Genomic DNA, 21,585 nt, shown 5'->3' with positions numbered 1-21,585 from the left:
TCAACAGTCTCCAAACTGGGTGTGAGTACGCTAGGACACTGAAATACTTTCAAAGGGCATAGTTTCTAGGAAATCAATTTCCAGATTCTCAACTTCCACTTGTTAATCTTTTCCTAAAATGGATCTGCTTAGAAGTTCAGGCAGGTTATCCTTTTCCAACATCTCTTTCATAGTAGCTCTTCTCCTGTCCAACAAACGTTATTTTCCCAGGATATAAAAACCTACAGGGCATGGGAAAAGGAGGCAACTGCGAATCCAGTACTGTTTTGTTGTTGTTGTTTTTTAATTATAGAATCCTCTTTCATTGATAAACAAAGTTTATCAGACTATGACTGGTCAATCCTTGCCTTATTCAAATATTTCTGTTAAGTAGTGATATCTGACATTAGATCTAAGGTAATTTGGACTATGATGGGATTTTCTAAATTGAAATATACTGTAAAAAGGGGAAAGGTAGAACTGATTTTGACTCTTCTGTCCTGTGACTATTGTGAACCTATTCATTACTCTTGAAAATACAGTAAAGAACTCGCCAAATGATGAAAACTGCTTTTTTCACATAGTATGCAATGCTTTTCAGTTATTCTTATAACTGGTTCCTAAAATATATTAAAAGGACTTCCAAATGGCTAAAGCAGTATGGTCAGTCAGGCTATTTATTTTATTTTAAATGTAACTGCATAGGAAAAAATCAATAGATAAAATTGTATGTGACTTTTTAAAAATATATATTTTTTTAATATATTTTTTTCTTTTTTATTTGCATATGGGCAGGAGGCACCAGGAATCGAACTTCAGACCTCCAGTATGGCAGGTGAGAGCTCTGCCTGCTGAGCCATGGCAGCCTGCCCTGTATGTGACTTTTTTAAGATTAGATAAACTGTGTAATGAGGAAGTTAAAACCTGTATTACATCACAAAATATATAATCTAATCATAATCAATGCTTATTTTATTTCATCTTAGAAATGCTTAATAATTTCTATCTCCTTTTAATCAAAAATAGAAGTACATGTTAGCTGCAGGGCTATTTAGTTCTTAGCAATGTATAACAAATATATTGGGTCCATGGCTACAAGATTTATCAGAAATCACTTTCACTCTCCTTTAAATGTTAGTGAAAGCTTCTCAAAAGAGCAAACTTCCTCCTACTGATGACTGACTTTTTCAATATTATCTTAAAGCCAAGCACCTCTCTGGTGAAAAACTGTTGCTCTTTTCTTCAGTTCTTCAGGTTTCAATTTCATTTTGACTAATGGATTAATATCAAATCATATTAGTCCTTGGTACAAAATCCTCCCAGGCCTTCTCATCTCCTTCAAAGTAAAAGCCAATGGTGTTTCAATGGCCTACAGGCTCATTCTACGCTACCTGTCCCCCACACTCCCTTCCCTCTTTGATTTCATCTCCTATTCTCCTTTCTCATTCTGCTGTTGCTCCTCAAACTTACTATAAGCACACTCAGAGCCTTGGAACTTGCTGGTCCTTTTGCCTAGAATTCTTTCCCTCACTCCTTCAAATCCTGTCTCAGATATAATCATCTCAGTATGTTCTTCCCTACTATTCCATTAAAACTGCAATCTACCCCACCCTAGCACTACCTAAGACTCTTCCTCAATCTATTTTTTCTCCATAGCACTTCTCATTATATATTTTATTGTCTGTTTGATCACTGTTGTAAGCTGAGTGCCTAGAACATAATCGATGCCCAGTAGGTATTGGCTGAATGAATAAACGGCAAAAAAATATTTAGTATGCTCCTGACACTAAAGGAAGTAAATGTATTACGAGATAGCTAATAACTTTTCACTAAGACTAGATGGAAATTTCTTCCATATTTTTCAGTTGCCAAGAATTTTCATAAATACTGAACCATAAGACAGAATAACCCTCAAATGGAGGAAATTTCATCCTCATATGGAAATGTCTAGAAACATTTTTGATTGTCACAACTTGTGGAGAGGGTTCTGGCATCCAGTAAACAGAGGCCTAGAATGCAGGATACAATACAAAAACCGTCCAGCTCAAAATACTTATAATGCCAAGGTTGAGAAACTCTGAAACAAAGTAAAACAATAATGTTTGTCCAAAAATAAAAATACCACAGATAAAAAGATTTTCTTATAAATTCTTTGCCAAATAATTTAATTTAGTTTCAGCTTGTAAATTTTATAAAGAAACTGAGGATCATCACAGTTAGTGACACTGAGTATGGCACTTGTTTTAGAATCCTCAGTCTAGTACTTTCTTCTCTTTAAATTACTGCTGATAATTCTGTTAGAATCAGAACTGAACCTAATTAATTTTCTAACCTTAAATAGAACAAAACTGGAACAAAATATTTCTGTATTTGAACCTGACCTAAACGAGCAAATGATTCACTTGATGTCATTGTATACAATGGCTCAAAAGCTGATTAATACCTTTTTATAAACAAATTTTAACTGATGAAAAAATATATATGCATTGTATAGAACTTTTGGAAAAAAGTGAGGAATACAAGCAAGAAAATATTTTTATTTTCCATAACACCAAACTCACAATTGCTAGCAACATGCCTGCATGTATCTTTCTACAGAACCAAAATATTTTACACAGAATTTTAACAACCTCTGCTAACTCTACAATGATAAAAACATTCACTTACTTGTCCTCTGCCAGGATTTTCCTTTGGAACAAGCAGAGATACCACTGGTCCATATTTTTGACACTCCTCTTTTACATCTTCTACAACATCTGGTTATTAAAACACGTAACAGTAACTGCTTTGATATAATCAACACACTTGTATTGTTTTCAAACTTTAAAATACCAAAAAATTTACAAACATATCTAAATAATGAGGCAATTTTCAATACCTTCTAAAATCAAGCTTAAGAATTACATGAATTCAAAGTATTAAACAATTTTGTTTAAATTTAAATTAGACAATACATTCAAATTAAAAAGAATAATAAAGTTTGCCTCCCAATGACCATTCCTGTCCCCTACCTGAAGACAATAATGATTACCAGTTTCTTCTAAATCCTTCCATAAATTCTATAGGCTTATACAAGTAAATATGCTTATATGTTTTTAAATAAAAATATTCTAATCTTGCTCGTTATTAGCATATATCTTTATGATCTTTCCATATAATTGTATAAAATTTTCTCATTTTTATGGCTGGGTAATATCACTCTATGAATGCTCTATAAATTATCTAAGGTCCCCTACTGATGAGTAATTAAGCTATTTCCAGACTTTAGCTACTATAAATGATACTGCAATAGACAAAACATGTGAGTACTTTTAAGTTGAATTTATAAAAGCAGATTATGTCAAAGTTGGTATGGACTTGTAATTTTGTTTGAATTACCGATTTAACTGTCATAAAGGTTTACCAATTTACACTTTCTCCAGTGATGTATGAGAATGTCTATTTTCCTGTATCTTATCCACTGTAGGGTATTTTAATCACAGTTCTGATTTTAATTAGCATTTCAATAAGAATGGCAATATAAATTGTATTTTCATACATGTCTGATACATTTGTACTTCATTCCTGTAGTCTGTCCATTCATTTCCTTTATCCATTATCTATTGGGTTGATTTGTAGGGGATTTGTCTGTAATAAGCAATGTAAATATTTTTCCTAGATTGTCATTTGTCTTTTAATCTTTCTTATGGTGGCTGAGGTCATAATTATGACCAAAATATGTCAAATTATTATTTTACTTATTGAAGGTTTTATGCCATGCTTGAAAAAAAGTCTTTTCCACTTAAGGACTATAAACAGAATTCTCTCCAGGGTTTTTTGTTGTTGTTGTTTTTTAGTTTATTAGTTCTTTCTTTATTTTATATACAAAGAGTTAGCATTGTTTCCTTAGTCAGGCAGGTGTCTTGGAAGATCACTTAGTCCAACCTGATGAAGCCTATATCCTTCCCGCACTGACAGAAACAATGGCGGCACATACTGAGGCCATATTTCCTAATCAGACAGTGCTGGTTTGAGCAGAAGCAGCAAGAGCAGGAACCCTGGCTGAATTTTTTTTTTTTTTTAAATGGGCAGGCACCGGGAAACGAACCCGGGTCCTCTGGCATCGTAGGCAAGCATTCCTGCCTGCTGAGCCATCGTGGCCCCCTGGCTGAATTTTTGTGGATGACTCCAGTAGACCTGGTAATGCATCTTGCTTTCAAGGAAGGCAATGAGGAAAAAGGTCTCCAAATGATTTCTAAAATGTCTTTTTCAAACTTTTCTTCTCTCCCTTCCACCCACTTCCTTTTTCACTTTCCTGTTTTCATTCTTTCCCTTACTACTTCAAAACATACTGAAAAAACACTTAAACTTTGATTCATTTGGAATTTATTTTGGTGTAAAATGGAAGGTTGAATCTATTTTCGTCTGCATCCCCACCAAGATTCCAAGACAGCTGTCCCAAAACAATGATTTCTAGCTAAGAAAACTTACCTAAAACTAAAAAATGTTATTTGATAATGACCCTGCTAATCAGAACCAGCAAAGGTATTAGATTTTTAATGCACTTTAGTTCATGTAAGATTCTAAAATTTATTAGAAAATTTAAGCAACAATGAAATACTCAACATATTCAGAAGCAGAAATAAGTCTTACAAAGCAAATACATACATACCAAGAAAAAAAAAAGAATATAGTCTTCTTAAAATTTCTTCAAGAAAGCACAAGCTTGAGTTTCACAGAGATAATTTAGGGGAAAATTTCACAGAAATAAAAATTCTTATACAAAGATAAGTAAAGTATATAAGTGGGATATTAAATTTGATCAAAAAAATTACTTAGAACCACTGTGCATTAGTGACCTGATTCAAACAATGCTAGGATTAGACTATTCTTTCAGATAAACAGGCATCCTGAAAAGATGAGGGGCTGGAGATTCTTAACATTCACAGACTCAAAGAAACTGTTTATTCATTTCCCAAAAATTGATATTGAAGCTCAAGGACATAAAATGATTTACTTTTACAAGAGGCACTACAGTACAATTAACGTTATACGTAACGTTTTAATTTTTCAAAAAGAGAATGTAATCATTTATTACTACAAAATTAAATTTTTAAATAGAAAAATAAATAAAACAGTTTTGTTGTATTTAATCTTATTTTATTGAATGTATATATATATGTGATTAGTTATGCTCATTAAAAATTTTTTTTGGCTTATCATTTTTTCATACAGTAATTCAAAGGCATGTCCTAAGGACAGCATGTTTCAGAACTCCAGTTTAACAACTGCCTTTGCTGAAAAATCTTCCTTACAAAGGAAGGTAGATTTGAATAAGAGATTAACATCTTTGGGCTTATGAAAATCATGATCCTCATTTCCCAACCCACCTACCAAGCAGACAAGGTTTTTGCTGAACTGTAATGAATCCGTAAACAAAACACCTTTATATATTTACATATATACACACACACCTAAATATCTGGCTCATTTATTTTTTTACTAGCTTTGTGACTGAGCCTCAGTTTCTTCATTATAAAATGGGAAAATAGTAAGTACTTCTCAGGTAATATAAAGTCCAAGGTACTGGGTAAGTGCTAAAAATTTGTAGTTACCAACATTACTAGTGACAGAGAATTTTGTACACTGACTCAGAGATATCCAGGTTCAAAACAAGGAATAAGAAACATAGGGAAGAACAGTATAAAATAAAGCTTTCTGTTTTAAACTTTTTCCATCTTAAATATTAGCAGAATATAAAACAAAATATAATCTGTGGACAGAACATACAGAAATTAAGAACAGGTCAAAAGTCTAGAAAACAGCTGAGGATCATTTGTTAGCAAATAACAGCTAAATGGTGAAAGTAAATAAAATGATAAAGTAAGCAATAGGAAGAAATCAGAAAAGTTCAACATGAGTGCTGAAGAACACTCAGAAAATAACTGGTTACTGTGTGAGAACATCAGTGACTTCCTAACTACTCTCACTTAAAACGTATCATTATTTAGTTGTGTATTCATCACCACAATCAATTTTTGAACATGTTCATTACTCCAAAAGATGAAAAAAAAAAAAATTAAAAAAAAGACACCCAAACATCTCATTCTCCTTACCTGCCCCCCCCTATTATTTATTTTTTTACTCGCCTGTCCATATACTAGATCAAGGGTGTGCCAGCCACAAGCTTTTCACAATCACACAGTCATTGTAAAAGCTATACAGTTATACAATTGTCTTTAAGAATCGAGGCTACTGGATTATAGTTCAACAGTTTCAGGTACTTCCTTTTAGCTATTTTAATACACTAAAAACTAAAAATGGGTATTTAAAGCGTTAAGAATAACTTTCAGAATGACCTCTCAACTCTATCTGAAATCTCTCAGTCACTGAAACTTTTTGTTTCATTTCTGTTCCCCCTTTTGGTCAAGAAGGCTTTGTCAGTCCCGTGATACCAGGTCCGGGCTCATTCCTGGGACTCATGTCCAGGAAGATTTACACCCCGGGGAATCATGTCCCATGTAGGGGGAAAGAGTGAGTTTTCCTGCTGAGCTGGCTGACAGAGAAAGAGAGAGAGAGAGAGAGAGAGACTGAGAGAAAGGTGTGGAGTGACTCTTAACATTCTCCTTATTTCATCCTTCCTTCCTTCCTCCTTTCCCTCAGTAAATATTGAGTGTCCAGTATGTGTCAGTGCCGTGGATATAACAGTAAACTAAAACAATCTTAAAAATCCCAGCTCTGGTAGAGCTCACATTCTAGTGGTTAAAGGTAATTAATATTTACTGGGTGCTTACTATTTGCCAGACATCATTATAAGAAATTTTTATATATTAACTCATTTAATTTTCACAAAAATCCTATGAGATAAATATTATTTATTACTCCCATTCTGCAGAGGAAACTGTGGGTCAAAGAAGCTAATGAGTGATAGACAACATGTGATTCCAGTCTGTACTCTTAACCACTACAAAAAAACCGCTTCTCTAGTACTAGTACTGTGTTGATGCAAAATGCTTCACAACCTTGGTTGTGTATCCCTGGTCCAACTTTGGCTCTGTTTTAGTTCATTCACTACTCTGCTTTCAAAATATTCTCTCTAAACGTAAGTCTGACTATATCACTCTCCTATTTTAAATTTTTAATGGCTCCTTATTGCATTCAGCAAAGAATAAATATTCACTTAACAAATATTATGATAAGCCAGGGACTATTCTAGGCTTGAGCACAGCTCTCTCATGTAGTTTATATTCACATCTTTAAACACAGCAAACAAGTCTGTTAGATAGCTGTTCTCTGACCATTTCCCAATAAAGATCCTAAGATTCAACCACACCAAACAATTTGCTGTCCTCTGAGTGTGTCACATTTTCTCTCATCTCTGTGCCTTTATGCTACTTCCTCCTCAACCCATTAACTTTTAACAAAGCAACTCTAACTGCTAACTGAGCTCAGACAGAACCTTCACAGAGATTGGGTTAGGCAGCCTTCTTCTCTGCCCCTGTACATTACCCTATCCTCAGATTTTCCACAACTGTAAGTGTTTGCTTGTATCTTTTGTCTCCCTACTAGTGTTAGTTCCTGAAAAACAGGAAATAATCCCAGAGTGGAACACAGCATGTGCACAGTAAATATGTGCTGAATGAATGAGCTGTGAAAAGAAAAAAAAAAAAAAACGAGAGACCAAGAAGGGACAAATGAAAGCATAGAGCAGAACTAGATTAGCAAGACAAGACAGACAATTTTGCTGTAAAAACTAACCTTATGAGATTTATGGGTTTTTGGAATTAAAGAATAAGAGTATTGTAGCAATCATATGGTTCAATATCCTTACGACAGAAATTAGGAAATATGAGAATCTTGTGGATATATATGTCTATTCCAGACTTAGTTAAGAAAGACACATTAAAATAAAATATAGTTTTAGGAAGCACTAACCTTCATATTCCTCTTCATTTTCAAGATAATCATCATCTAGCACATTCAGCAGTCTTAGCACTGGAGTAGGAAGCATTACCAGATCTTCAATGTGAGGGGCTGTTAAAAGTTCATCATAATATGGTTAAATGTACATCTCCAAAAATAAATTAATGAATACCAGTCAAAGGAGCTTGGGATATAAATTAGGTCTGATGTCTTATTTGACGGTGACATGACCAAGAAAAAAAATAAGTATACAACTTACCAAAAGGAATGCTAAAGAATGGGCTGCATAATGCCATTTCAGCAGGAATTCTTCTGCTTGGATCATCATGAAGCATGCTAAAATAGGAAAATAGGTATATTTACAAATATTGTGAAATTTTTTGAAAATGTAATCATTAAGGAAAACTAAAAAGTTTAAATGTTCGTTGCAGCATTAATTATATTAGCAGGATTTATTGAATCACTTACCTACAAAGAATATATTTACTATTTATGAGTAAATGACTCAGTAGATCACGATGCATACCTATGATATAATATTTTATACTGTAGTTTCAAATGATGTCTTAAATTAATAGATGCAACATAAAGAAAATATCCACATTCTATAACATTAAGTGAAAAAAGCCAGACACAGATTTAGAGTGACCCAATTAAAACAAAAAGCTATTAGTGGATGATTTTTAATCTTGTGAAATATCCCTAAGAATACAGCAACTAGATAGCAAAACCAAAAACCCATAAACAACATTTATAAAAAACTAGGTGACAAGATATCGCCAATAAATTCTAAAATACTGGAGGCTGGGGACAAACCATCAATAACAATAGGACTTATACCATATTAGCATCTATGTAGGAGGAAGCAGAGGGAAGCAACAGCCGATATGATGAACGAGAGAACAGATGATCCAAAATACCACAAACCACCACGTACTCACCAGAATGAGCAGCAGACCAATTTGAGAAAAGTAGCTGAAACGATGAGTATCTGGCAACCGTTAGGGGGCCCTCTGTTAAGATCTGAAGGGGTTGGAGTAGTCTAGGTTCTGGGACCTCTCAAAACTAACCAGCCAAAGTTTCCTCCTCTAGACAAATGTCCTACACTGAGAAGAAATTCTTGGGAACAGAATCCAAACTGAGCAGGATGGGCTTTAAAATTTTTTAAAAAGAAGGTCCAGGAAAAAAGTAGGAAGGGGAAGAGCCAGCAGATCTCAGAAACAAGTCACCATGTTTCTCTTTGTTAGTAATACACAGAAACAACATTATAGAAGGGGGAGAAGTGCATTATAAAAAAAGCTACTCCTTCTAGAAGTTCAAGAAACTGATTTCACATAAAAATGAGCAACATAAAAAGAATTGTAACAAAGTAAATTTTTGAAAGAAGTGAACAGCATAATACCTCTTACACAACGAATGCCTACCAGAAAGACAAATCCACAACACAAATGAACACACCTTACTATCTCAAAATAAGCTAACAACATTTTTAAAAAATGATACAAGATATGAAAGAAAAAGAAAAATTTGAAAATTTCAAAAATGAGGTTAAAGAACTCAAGAAAGAATTTGATATAAAAGGAAAAAATTAGTTCATAAAATGAGATTAAGATAGAAGGGATACAAGGATGAATATGTACAACAGATACACACCTAAAGAGAAAAAGGTGGAAAGCAAGAAATTTTTTTAAATTAAAACAAAATTAATTAAATTATTAATTAACATCCCTGGTTAAACTATTATTAATATACAAGAACTCAGAGAATACTGATCTTTTGATCTTCAAGAAAACAAGCTTCAGCAAACTAAAATGACTAGAGAGTCTTCAACACAAGGACGTGAACATTATATATATAGTTAGGTACAGAACTAAGGAAATGAGAGTTAAGAGACTGTATAGCACATAATGGCTATAAGATCTGACAATACAAATACAACTATTTTTAAAATAGGTGAAGAATGGGAAGAGTATGCAGAAATATTTTAACTTTTCAATAATCTTATTAGAGTCCTACTTTTCTGAGGCTGTTTTATCTGTAATGCAGAATAAAACAAATGGATAATTATAAAATATAATTCTAGTATACCTTTTGTCCTTGAGAACCAGAGTCTTGACGTGGAAGAAAGGAGATAAGAGGTGTAAAATAGAAAAGGATAGATAAACACTTTGCGGATATCAGCATGAACCCTGTCCAGGAAAAGGCCAAGAACAATGACCACTCCTGACTTTTCCAGTAGCACTGAGTATTTCTACTGAATATTCCATTATGCTTTAAAATACCATTTCCTACTACCAGGAAGAAGAAACCAGGCTTTTTGGAGAAATGGCTAATTCTAGGTCTGGGGCAGGAAATGTATAAGATGAAGTACCTTCAGTAAGGAAGCTACCACAGATAGTAAGTTTTGCTCCTTCATCTGCTCCATCTGTACCCTGTAACTGAGGGACCAAGATATCAGGAAAGGAGGAATCTTCCCTATTTCCTCTTCCTTCCTTGTACCCACTTTTATCAGAGGTAAAAAGACCCCAAGACAGTAATGTTACCCAACCCCCCCATCACCCAGGGTACTCAGTTTAGCCAGTGCTGTTCTTTAAAACCAACAGAAGAGCCACCGGCAAAACTTCTATCCTCCTGGCAAATGCCTACAGAATAGACAAAAAGGAGGCCCAAGAGAATTTATAACATTTAAGCATGCCAGAAAAAGATGAAAAAGTAGGGTACAAATTAGTGAGTTTTATATCTCTGTTCATTTTTTTGTATGTACATCTAACGTTCTACTTGTGTCTATTTAATGCAATGTATATTTTATCACCTCCAGAAGGTAATACCAAATTGGCAAGCAAAAATTCTTAAAAAAGCTCTATTCAAATCGCTTTTAGATAAATAAGCACTTTTATGTATACATAAATTAGTACTACAAGAGACCCAAAAAGAGAAAAACAAAAACCCTCTAGGCACAGGGTTCAAATTTTGTAATTACTGTAAACGAACCTGGACATTGGAATGAAACTTCAGAAAATTGGAATTTTCTGAAGGCAAAAGGCAAAAAACTTTTTCTAATTGTCCAGGTCCCAGCTTTAGGTGAAATGGATCTATAATTGGAAACAAATAAAAGAAGGGCATAGGAACTCTCATTAACACTAAGGCCACCTTAGGGGTCTTCAATCCCACCACCCTCATTTAAAACTTTTAAAATCTGGCCTCATTCTTTGTCTCACCTATCTCCAGGGCCTAACTAGCTAAGGCAGCTATGGGGGATGTGTTGGGTGTGGAAAGAAGGAGGAGGGTGGGCTTGGTTTGGAATTCTCTCTACTGGGTCTGGAGATTAGAAATGGTAGGCATGGAAGAAATGTGAAACAGGCCATGTTTGCTCTGAATGAATTCCCCAATTAAAAAAAATTTTTTCCCCAATAGTACCTATGCAATGGTAACCACAATAAACAAAGCATTATTAATACATATACATAGCCTTGGGTTAGGAGTAATTGAATAAGATCTAATCGCCAAATTTCAGTAAAAGAAGAAGTCCTTGAAAGCTATGGAAAAGTTTTCCTGGACTTATGCTTGAAACAAATTAAACAACTGTATATTTTCCAGAGTTTGATGCTTTTGACGTTATTCATAATTTTAGAATATTAATGAAAACAAAGAGATTTCTTTTTTACTTCCAACAGAAAAAGAAGTATTATATCTATTAGTTCTTAAAGATGGTGAAAATTATAATTTTGTGTCTATGAAACTAATTATTAGTTTGATAAACTATTTTTAAAATAATTGTGCTTTATAATTGTCTTGGTAACTTAAGGTATGTGGACATGTAAAGTATACAGGATGTGCTCTATTAAAGAAAGGTGTGTAGTTCTGTCCTCGAGAATGTGTAGGAGAAAGGCTGGGTGGGTATGGAAAGTTGTGGAGGTTTGTTGAAGTGAATTTTGTCGCAGTCAAAGCTGTCTAAAATTTAATAAGCTTGTCTTAGAGTGTAATTTTGTAAATGGCTAGTTTTAATGTGTATGACTAGACCTGAATGAACACAGAAAGTTCTAGAAGGGCTGTGAAAGTGAACTGTTTGTAATCAAACCAAAAATTTGATAGGCTTGTTATCTTTTGTAAGAGTTTTTCATGTCAAACTGTGTATTCATACAAAACTGGAATTTAGTTTTCTCTCTGTTAAAATAAAGCAGATTATAGGTCTATTCTCAATGAAAGGTTATAAAAAGTTTATCTTAACCATCTGAGTATTCTGTCATATCAGAATAATATCCTTGTTGATGTTTATGTTAACTTTATCACCCTTTATTTTTAGAGGACTTTTTGTTCTCACTGGTTAAAAAAGGAATCAAATATTGTTTCACGGTAAACCATTCTCCTTTTTATCATAGTATTCAAACCTAACAACTTTTGACATTTTGCCCTCCCAAAGTGTTGCAAAAGATTTGTTCTTTTACATTGTAAAAGTGAGGTGATCTTACATAGGTATTTGGGAGGTATAACAATAATTAAAAGGGATTTTTTTATCCTTCTGCTAGCTAAATTGTTATGGGTGAAATGTTATTCATGTATTTAGAGACTGTATAAAATTCCTAAAGACCTAATAATGTTCTTACTGTTCATGTTATATCCTGATACTGACCTGCATCAGGTCAAAAGCATAATGTTTCTAGTTATGGTTTTAATCATTCTTAAAAGATTACAGATGATGGAAACAACCAAATTTACTTGCCAGTTACACTCCTTTGCTCTAATGCACCTCTAAAAATCAGCTATAAGTCAGAACTTCATCTTTAACAAAAAGGAACTTTAAAAGAGAAGCAAGGCAACTATATAAATCATGATTATATCCTACCTGTTAATTAACATAAACTTGGTAAATGGGTAAAGGTAAAACAGGAAAAAACTTATACTGTTTGTGGTTGATGACCCTAATATAAGTCAACTATCAAATGTTTTTATTTCTGAAAATAACTGCAGTTAGAAAATGCTTATAAGAAAATTAGGACCTAGATTGTAAGCTCTTACAGCAGTCACATTTATTCCTGAGCTTTAACCGTTATTTCTAAATTTTGAGATTCTTTGCTCTTTGTGTATAACCTGGTAGTTTCCTGGAACGGAGACTCAGAGTTACAGTTCTCTAGTTCCGAAAGTCAGCATTACTCCATACAGCAACCAATAAAGAAGCTGAAAAACAGACTTCAATTAGAGATCTGAATGAAGCTGATCTGGTTAGGACTAAGGTACATTAGAATACAGGGTAAAAGATGACACTGTCTATATTTTTAAGACTTTGACTTTTGTGTGAGATCAAAGGAAGAGATCATTTATTGTGTTCAAAATTTATATTTTCTATGGCAAACAAGAATTTAACTTAACCTGTCTTGTCAGTTTATTTAAACAACTGAATTCAACTTTTTGTGGCATGAAACCTAAAATAAGGAATGAGATCTCAGTATTCTATACAAGTTGATATAATATCCTAATGCATTTCAAAGTGTTTGGGGAATAAAATGAAATGCAAAGTCCCTTGAGGGACTGGAGATAAATATGGAACTAATAAACTTCCCTACTTGAGGAATTCCTGCTATTCCCTTAAGCAATAGGGGCTCCCAATTTAACAAGGTAAAACCCCTGATTTTGAGGCTTGACCTTACAAAATTTATTTCCATAACGACAAAGCTAAGCCTACTTACAATTAATGCCTAAGAGTCACCTCCAGAGACTCTTTTTGTTGATCAGATGTGGTCTCTCTCTCTCTCTCTCTCTCTGTAAGCCAAACTCTGCAAATAAACTTATTACCTTTCCCCCTACATGGCACATGACGTCCAGGGGTATAAGTCTCACTGGCAACATGGGACATGACTCGCAGGGATGAGTCCTGACATCATGGGTTTGGCAACACTTTCTTGACCAAAAGGGGGAAAAGAAATAAAACAAAGTGAAGTTTCAGTGGCCGAGAGCTAAATAGAGTCAAGAGGTCGTTGTAGAGGTTACTCTTAGAGTAACCCTGGGTTCTATCTAAGACACTACAGAGGTTTTTACTTATTAAGTTTGTTTTTCAGAGAAGTAAAGGCTCTGGATTGTTCCTGTGCCAGATAAGCCCTGAAACCCAGAGGCACCAGTCTTTTCAAGAACAACAACCAGTTTCATTCCTCTACCCCACAATGACGACACCCCTTTTCAGCACAAAGAAGTTAGAATGGTTATCACCCAGATATCCCTCAGCGCTGAGGAATGGACAAAAATAAAAGGGAGGAAATGTAACTGAGAGATTAAAAATTAACAAATGATTATGATTACTAATTATATTGGTATTTTCTTTCTATATGATAGGCAGAAGTTAATACTTGAAATTAATGAAACGCAACTAGTCTCACCCTTGTTTATACTTTCTATTGTAAATGTTACAACTCTATCCCTCTCCCTTATTTGAATCCACAAAAACCCTGAATTCCTTAGACTGGGAAAGACAGATTTTGGGGCCTATAGGCCATCTACTTTCCTGCTTCAAGGGCAGCATTAAATTATTTCTCTCTTTGGAAACCAAACAAATAAACAAAAAGAGATAGTAGGTTTTATCAAAACCAATTTGCAAAGAAAAAGACCCTTTAGATTAATAGATTTAAAAGGGATTTTTTTTTTAAAGAGCAAAACTAAGCCATACTGTTTAAGACTGCATAGAGGTTAATAAAAATACAAAGAAACCAAGGAAGTGATTTACATAAAACTCAGGATAGGGCTTACTTCTAGGGAAGAAAGAAGGGCCTGAGATCAGGATGGACATATAAAGGACTTCTAGGTCAGCTGACAAAGTTCTGTTTCTTGAACTGAATGGTGGTTAAGGGGTGTTCACCTTATTCATTAAGTTACATATTTCTTTTTATTACTGTTTTCAGTATCCATCTTCTAATTGTACAATAAAAAAGGTTAAAACAATTTGTGTACATACACAACTCATATACATATGCAGAAAAACATTGGAAAGGAATATAACAAAGGGCTAGAACCAGAAGATGGGCTTATAATTTTTATTTTCTTCACTACAATTTTCTGTAGTTTCCAAATTTATCATTAGCTGTAAAATTAGGAAAAGAGATGGCTATTATTTAAAAAAAAACAACCAAAAACCCAAACAAAGCCAATATTAGAACTTAGATGACTTGATTTCCAGCTAGAATCTATTACATAATTCTACACTGCCATCTTTCCAATCTAAAAATGCAATTTGTAATATCTAATATCAATCAGATATTAACATCAATTTAAAACTAATTTGAAATACACATATGCACGTGAATATATATGAAACTAGTGAGATCAGAATGAGGCCTGTGGTTTATATCAGAGTCAATTCTCTGGTCTTGACAATGCATTAAAGTTATGTAAGATGTTACCACTGGGGGAAAGTAGACTAAAGATATTTGGGACCTTTCTGTACTATTTTTGCAGCTTCCAGTAAATCTTTATTTTAAAATAAAAAGTTAAAAATCAATTTGAAGGTTTATAGAACCAAAAGCCCAAAGAAACTATAATATTCTGACTCAACCAAGGAACCAGATTACTTTATTCTGATTACTTTATTTATTTCTGGGTCATAATGCTAGAAATCTGAAAAGCCAAATGTTTGATAGCACACTGTTATTTCTTATTTTTAAAATATACATTGTATTTTTAATTTATTTAGAAACTCGAAACATTTTATCTGTCCCCAGAAGGTTTTCAATGGAAATGAGCTGAAGTATAATAAATAATTACCTCATTCAAGTGTTTTTGTTTTTTGTTTTCTAGTCCAAAAACAAAAACAGACTTTAGTTAATAAAGACTCTCTTTAAAAACCTATATTCCATCAAATAAATGTAGCTGCCAGAGTACAAGAAGCCAAAAGTATAGTGGCTCTGAATGTATTTTCCAGTTATAAATAGCAGCCAGGAAGAACTTAACATCTGGTACTCACCATTATCAAAAAAACATTCCCTTGAAAATGAATTTAGTAAAACTATATTATGTATATTCCTTATAGAAAACTAGCCTGTATAGAATATCTAAACTAAAATTCTTATTTCTAGGGAGTAAAACCTCTATATGATCAGATAAAACAGAAATATCATAAATCCATTCAGTAAAAGAAATGCTTCATATAGCAAATGTACCCAAAGCAAGTTTAAAGTACATGTAATGTACCTTTTGATAAGGTCTCTTAGGTGATAGGCTGGAATTGCGGCATTCACCACAGCTTTACTGGCAAATATGTGATCAATAATAGCAGAACTGTTTGCCTAAAAAAGGGAGAAAAGTCTTCCTTTGGTCATTCAATTCATTCTGTATTTATGAGTACTAGGCACAAAGCACTGTTTTGTTTGGTAAGTAAAATACAACAGAAAACAATCTTTTCTGAGCTTACATCTTAATATAAGCCATTATATACATAAATTATAAGCTCCTAGAGGAAGAACACTTTTTTCTCTATTCCCAGCATCTAGCACAATACCTGGCACTCTGTGAACATTTACTAGATGAATGAATAAAGAAACAAATATCAAAACACATATAAAAATGTAGTTCAATGGAAAGTGAGGAAATTAATATGTGATAAATGAATCAAAGTGTCTTAAGAGAAGAGTCAATTGGTTTTCAGAGAGAAATAAACTATAGAAGACAAAATGAGTCAGTATTTAAGAAGCTGCATTTGTCACATTACCCAGAATCTAAATCCTTATGGAACACAACATTTTCTTCCTAACTCAGAATGTGGAGCTCTGTATAAAAGTAAAAGGACCAATACCATCATTGCTAAAATTTATTGAATAATAACCACGTGTCACACACTATGCTAAGCACTTTATAGGGATCATTTCTTTCATATCAATATTCTTATGAAATATATGCTATTATCCTCATTTGACAGAAAGCAAACTGTGGTTTAGTGAATAAATAACTTAGTAAGAGGTGGAGGCAAGATACAAACCCTAGCTCAACTTCAGAGCCTACACTCATACCTTCTTCGCAATTCTGCTTCAAAGAAAGTGATAAAACACAGAATAATGATGTTTTATCTACAGGGGTGAATATTCGGGATTCCACTAGCAGAAATCATGCCTCCAAATTTCACAGAAAAATTTCTGAATGTGACCTAGTTCTGACCAACCCTGACCAAGCAGATATTGTCCAAAGGGGTCAAAGACAGCCATAGCTAATTCAATTAAGTGATCTATATTTGGATTAACACTAGAGAAAGAATACTTAGTCTCTTGACCCCTTAGGAGTACCAGAATGACACAGCTTTTACTGGCACAGATAGCTATGCTTAAATTTTTAGGCCAAAAGTAAGCATGAGGTATGGTTACCTTCCTTCCAAGAACTGCTACACCAGAGATCAGTGACCATCTTTTTTTTTTAAATAAAACTATATGGTAAGGTGGGCCACGGTGGCTCAGAAGGCAGAGTTCTCACCTGCTGTGCCAGAGACCCGGGTTCAATTCCCGGTGCCTGCACCCAGGCAAAAAAACAAACAAACAAACAAAAACTACATGGTAAATTAGCCAAAAAAAAAAAAAAAACCCCACAATAATTCCTAAGCATTGTATTATTTATTGGGCCTCAAGCCAAACAGATATTGATATCACAACATTAAATCCTCATGTTATTTTTGAAGATACAATGTAATTAACTCCTAACTTATGAACATACATTAAAAAGCTCATGCATATGTCAGTGGTTTGGAACTTAGAACACATGCTCCCACAGAAACAGTGTTATAAACAATGGTTACTTTACCCAGATAGTTCCCAAATGGAATATAAATATGAGGCAATTTAGAAGAGGAGACATAATGCTGAACTTTGAGTAGGAGGTAAAAAATTTGAGAACCAGGTCTGCAACATGACCTGGAGCAAGCTGCTTTACATATTTGTGCCTCCAGGTGTTTATTTATAAAACAAGAAAAAACAATACCCACGTTAAGTATACTCACAGGGTTGCTGGCAGGATTCAATGAGATTATGCATTAAAATACTTGTTTAATTCTACAGCATTAACTGTCAGGCATTAAGCAAAGACGATTATTTAACTTATAACCAACTGCTGTATTAGTAATAACTTTAGAACCTAGTATAACTAAATTACTAGGCAAAAGAAACCAATTTTGATTCTTTAGAAAAATGTACTCATTCACATATTTTCTCAAGCACCTACTACATGCTAGGTCCCAAGCTAGGAACAATGAGAATGCAATGCTCACTGGCTATCTGTAGCCATGGGAGTGAGTAGTGACATTTTAGGTACTATAAAGGCAGAAAGAGAAGCATGGACAAGATGAGGCAAGCAGAGTTCTCAACAAGAAGAACTGGGTACTCTTAAATTTGGCTCAAGGACCCCACAGCAAAGAACTGATATAGTTTACCTTCCATTCCTGAGATCTGACTGTATGTTTCAGTTTCATTCCTGAGAACATTTCCAGTAAAATGATTCCTAGGCTCCACAGATCAACAGCTGAGGTACATTCTGTATCACTCTGCAGGCCAGCCTGGGCCAAGCAATTTTGCAGTTCTGCTTCTGGAGCCCGATACCCATCTGTCTGAATATATTTTACATCCTAAAGAAGATGAATAAATATTACAACCAATAAAAAGCTACTCACTTTCTATCCATAAATGTATGTATTACTCTGAAGTACAGTATACCACTGCCAAACTAAACACCAATAATTTTTAATCCTTGGCTACTGTAATTCTTCGGTTCATTTAACTAGGCAGTTCTCACAGACAAGCTGTACATTTCAGATAGTCTCATACCTATTAAGTACCACTGTTGAAAAGGACACTCTGCAAAAAGATGATAAACCAAGGAGAGTGGAGGGTATGCCAGAGCTGTCACATGCACCCTGCCAGGAAGCAGAGCCACATATAGCCTTTTTTACATGGTGGCATGGAAATTCTTTTATTTGCTTCATCCCCAGGCATTTCAGTATTTTAGATAGAAAAGCCTCTTAAGTCCCTACTAAACAACCTTTGTTTTTAAAAAAAACACTTGGTTTAGGACACTAGATTTTAAACTAGAAGGGGAAAAAAGAAGGTATTTCTTACCTGGTTGCCTTCTTTGAAGCTAAGTCCGAAGTCAATAAGTTTAAAACATTCATTCTCTGCACTCCACAATATGTTACGTGGTTTAAGGTCTGCATGGACATAACCCTCATGATGAAGAAAAGCAAGGGCCTCCAGAACATCTCTGGCACAATGCTGTATCATCCACATGGAACAACCCTGGTGACTGGAATATAAAAGCAATTCCGAAACACTGACATCCAGGAGTTCAAGCAATAGACAGCGTGATGGTACATTTGGAGAGAAGTGGATTGTAAAGACTCCATACAAAGTCACTATAAAAAGAAATGAATTACAATGCTTTAAAATCAGACTAAAGTATAAGTCAACTAAAGTAAATAAAACTCTGCAATACAAATTTGGGATAGTCTAGATAAGGATATCTTTGATGAACAACACACTTCCACTATAATATACATTTTCCCAAGTAAGACATATTAATAACTGGATTATTTTAATGAAATGATTCAACTTTTAAAAGTTGATTACCATTATAATTATTAAATATGGTACAATGATTCAAGTTGTGTTTCATCAACAGATGAGCAAACAGAATACCAAGCAAAGTTGATCAGAAGTAAAAGTCCAAACATTAAAGAACTCTCTGAAAGCAAGTGTCACAACATGTGAAAAACTGAATTGAAGGTTATTTATTTATTTATTTATTTTTGCATGGGCAGGCACTAGGAATCTAACCTGGGTCTCCAGCATGGCAGGCGAGAACTCTGCTGCTGAGCCACCATGACCCGCCCTGAAGGTTATTTTTTATATCTAAAATAAGAGCCTAACCTAAACACTAAAAGAAGAGATTAAAACTTTCCAGACGATATTTTAACCTAATCTTGCAGAGATTCAGTAAATTCAGAGACCTAACAAATATCTTACCTCCCAAATACCAGGGTTATAAATACCAAGCAATGCACCACTAGTACTATGAAACTTTTCTCCAAAATGGTAATATAAAGAATGTCTTTGTTCAAATTAAATCTGGATCATGTATACCAGGATATAAAACATCTCTTCATTAGCCAATGCTGTAACTAATTATAAACTCTGCTGGGTAATGACAATAAAAATGGTTCTCATGGATCAATTACCAACGATGATTATATAGCTTACATTCAGAATATCTGAGTCATGAAGTACAATCTAGAGGCAAAATTAGAGTGTTTCTAAATTTTTACACTTTCATAAGATCTCCATTTCTTACAAATCCATACTAAACATATGGCAAGTAATACCTAATATCTATATAAGTTAATAGCCTAGATGCCATAAGCCTTGGAAATATTTCCCACTTTCCAGTGGTATGCATAGATTCAAAAATTTCCAGAGATGACAATTTAGCAAAGATATGCCTCCTTTCACTAGAAAAAATATTCCTCTATGCTATAACTTAACGGACATCTACCATGTGACAGACACCAGGCAAAGGCGACCAACTCTCCCGTCTTGCAGACTCTCGTGAAAGGTGGATGGGAAAGTAGCCAGAACCTGGTGATAAGACCCACTTCTCCCGCCTAAGGATGAAAGATCATGCTGAATGAGGGAAGTGTATCCCTGGCCTGGGACCTGGGCAAGAAAACAAGGGAGACAATTACCGATGTTCCTGTGACCCTGCAATTGTTCCAGCGCCGCCCTCTCTTTGCGGAAACCATACTCGGCGGCCGAAGCTGCAGCCCCGGTGGTTCCAGGCGGCAAGAACTGCTTGAGGGCGCCCGGGGGAGAGCCAGGGGTGCCGCAGCAGCGCACGCGATACACCGAGGCCGAGGATCCGCTGCCCAGGCGGCTCTGTACCTGCCAAAGCCGTCCAAAGGCCTCTAGAAACCGCGGCGGCTCCGCGCCCCACGCGCAGCCGGACCCCGCCATTGATGTGAACTGAGTGCGCTGACACAGACACTGACGTGACGCCCCGGGCACGCCCGCAGACCCGCGGTCACATCCCCGCCCGGCGGACTAGCGGCCCCGCAGGGAGCAGCCTGCAGCCGCTTCGCCAACTACCGGGACATTAGGACGCCATGACACCGGAAGCCGTATTGCCTACAGGTCCCAGAAACCGGAAATGGAGGAACAGCCAATCCTAGAGGTTGAAGGAGGCGGACCCAGAGCAGAGGGGCTAGAGCTGATTTCGAGCATTAGGTGAGGAGGAAAGGACTGAGAGGAAGAGCTACTAAACTGGAGTTCATAGCATTCCAGGCTCAGTGATAAGTGCTTTCACGTTCGTTACCTGAAACTAAAACTGGCCCTTTTTCTCACCTTGCCTCACCAATGCTAACCAGTTTCCCAGGAAAATAAAGCCCAACCTACATTTCCCATGGAGGGGTCCGGAGAAGAATTCCTTAGTTATTGAAGGAGAGCCTTAACTACCAATACCACTTCATGGTCACTAGTAGTCATAATTCTGGGTACCTGGTCCCCGTGCTCCTTTAAATCCACCTTGTCTGTTATCAATAAAGGTGCACTGAAAATTCATGTTTAGGGTTCTTTATGGGCATATGTAACCTATAAATTAGGATTTATGGGATGGTTTTGATTACTGAATTGTTATATAAATATCCCTTTTTGCTTTCTTCTATATTGAAGTAATAGAAGGAGATACCTGGAATCTCTAAAT

At 35.0% G+C, this 21,585-nt stretch overlaps 1 protein-coding gene across 1 annotated transcript in view; it reads right to left on the bottom strand.

Moving 5' to 3' along the window:
• The window catches only part of UHMK1 (U2AF homology motif kinase 1), a 28,957-nt gene extending 7,951 nt beyond the window's left edge, over positions 1–21,006 (bottom strand). Inside the window, exons 1-7 of the mRNA XM_077156722.1 lie at positions 20,573–21,006; positions 18,954–19,246; positions 18,272–18,463; positions 16,054–16,148; positions 8,141–8,217; positions 7,894–7,992; positions 2,647–2,735 (exon numbers count right to left, since the gene is read on the bottom strand). Coding sequence (XP_077012837.1) covers positions 2,647–2,735; positions 7,894–7,992; positions 8,141–8,217; positions 16,054–16,148; positions 18,272–18,463; positions 18,954–19,246; positions 20,573–20,840 — 1,113 coding nt within the window. The 5' untranslated portion in view covers positions 20,841–21,006. The remainder of the gene's footprint in view (positions 1–2,646; positions 2,736–7,893; positions 7,993–8,140; positions 8,218–16,053; positions 16,149–18,271; positions 18,464–18,953; positions 19,247–20,572) is intronic.
• Between the last annotated feature and the right edge of the window lie 579 nt (positions 21,007–21,585).

Source organism: Tamandua tetradactyla, chromosome 4 (assembly GCF_023851605.1).
Source record: "Tamandua tetradactyla isolate mTamTet1 chromosome 4, mTamTet1.pri, whole genome shotgun sequence".
NCBI lineage: Eukaryota > Metazoa > Chordata > Mammalia > Pilosa > Myrmecophagidae > Tamandua > Tamandua tetradactyla.
This window is presented reverse-complemented; position numbering and strand designations above follow the sequence as displayed.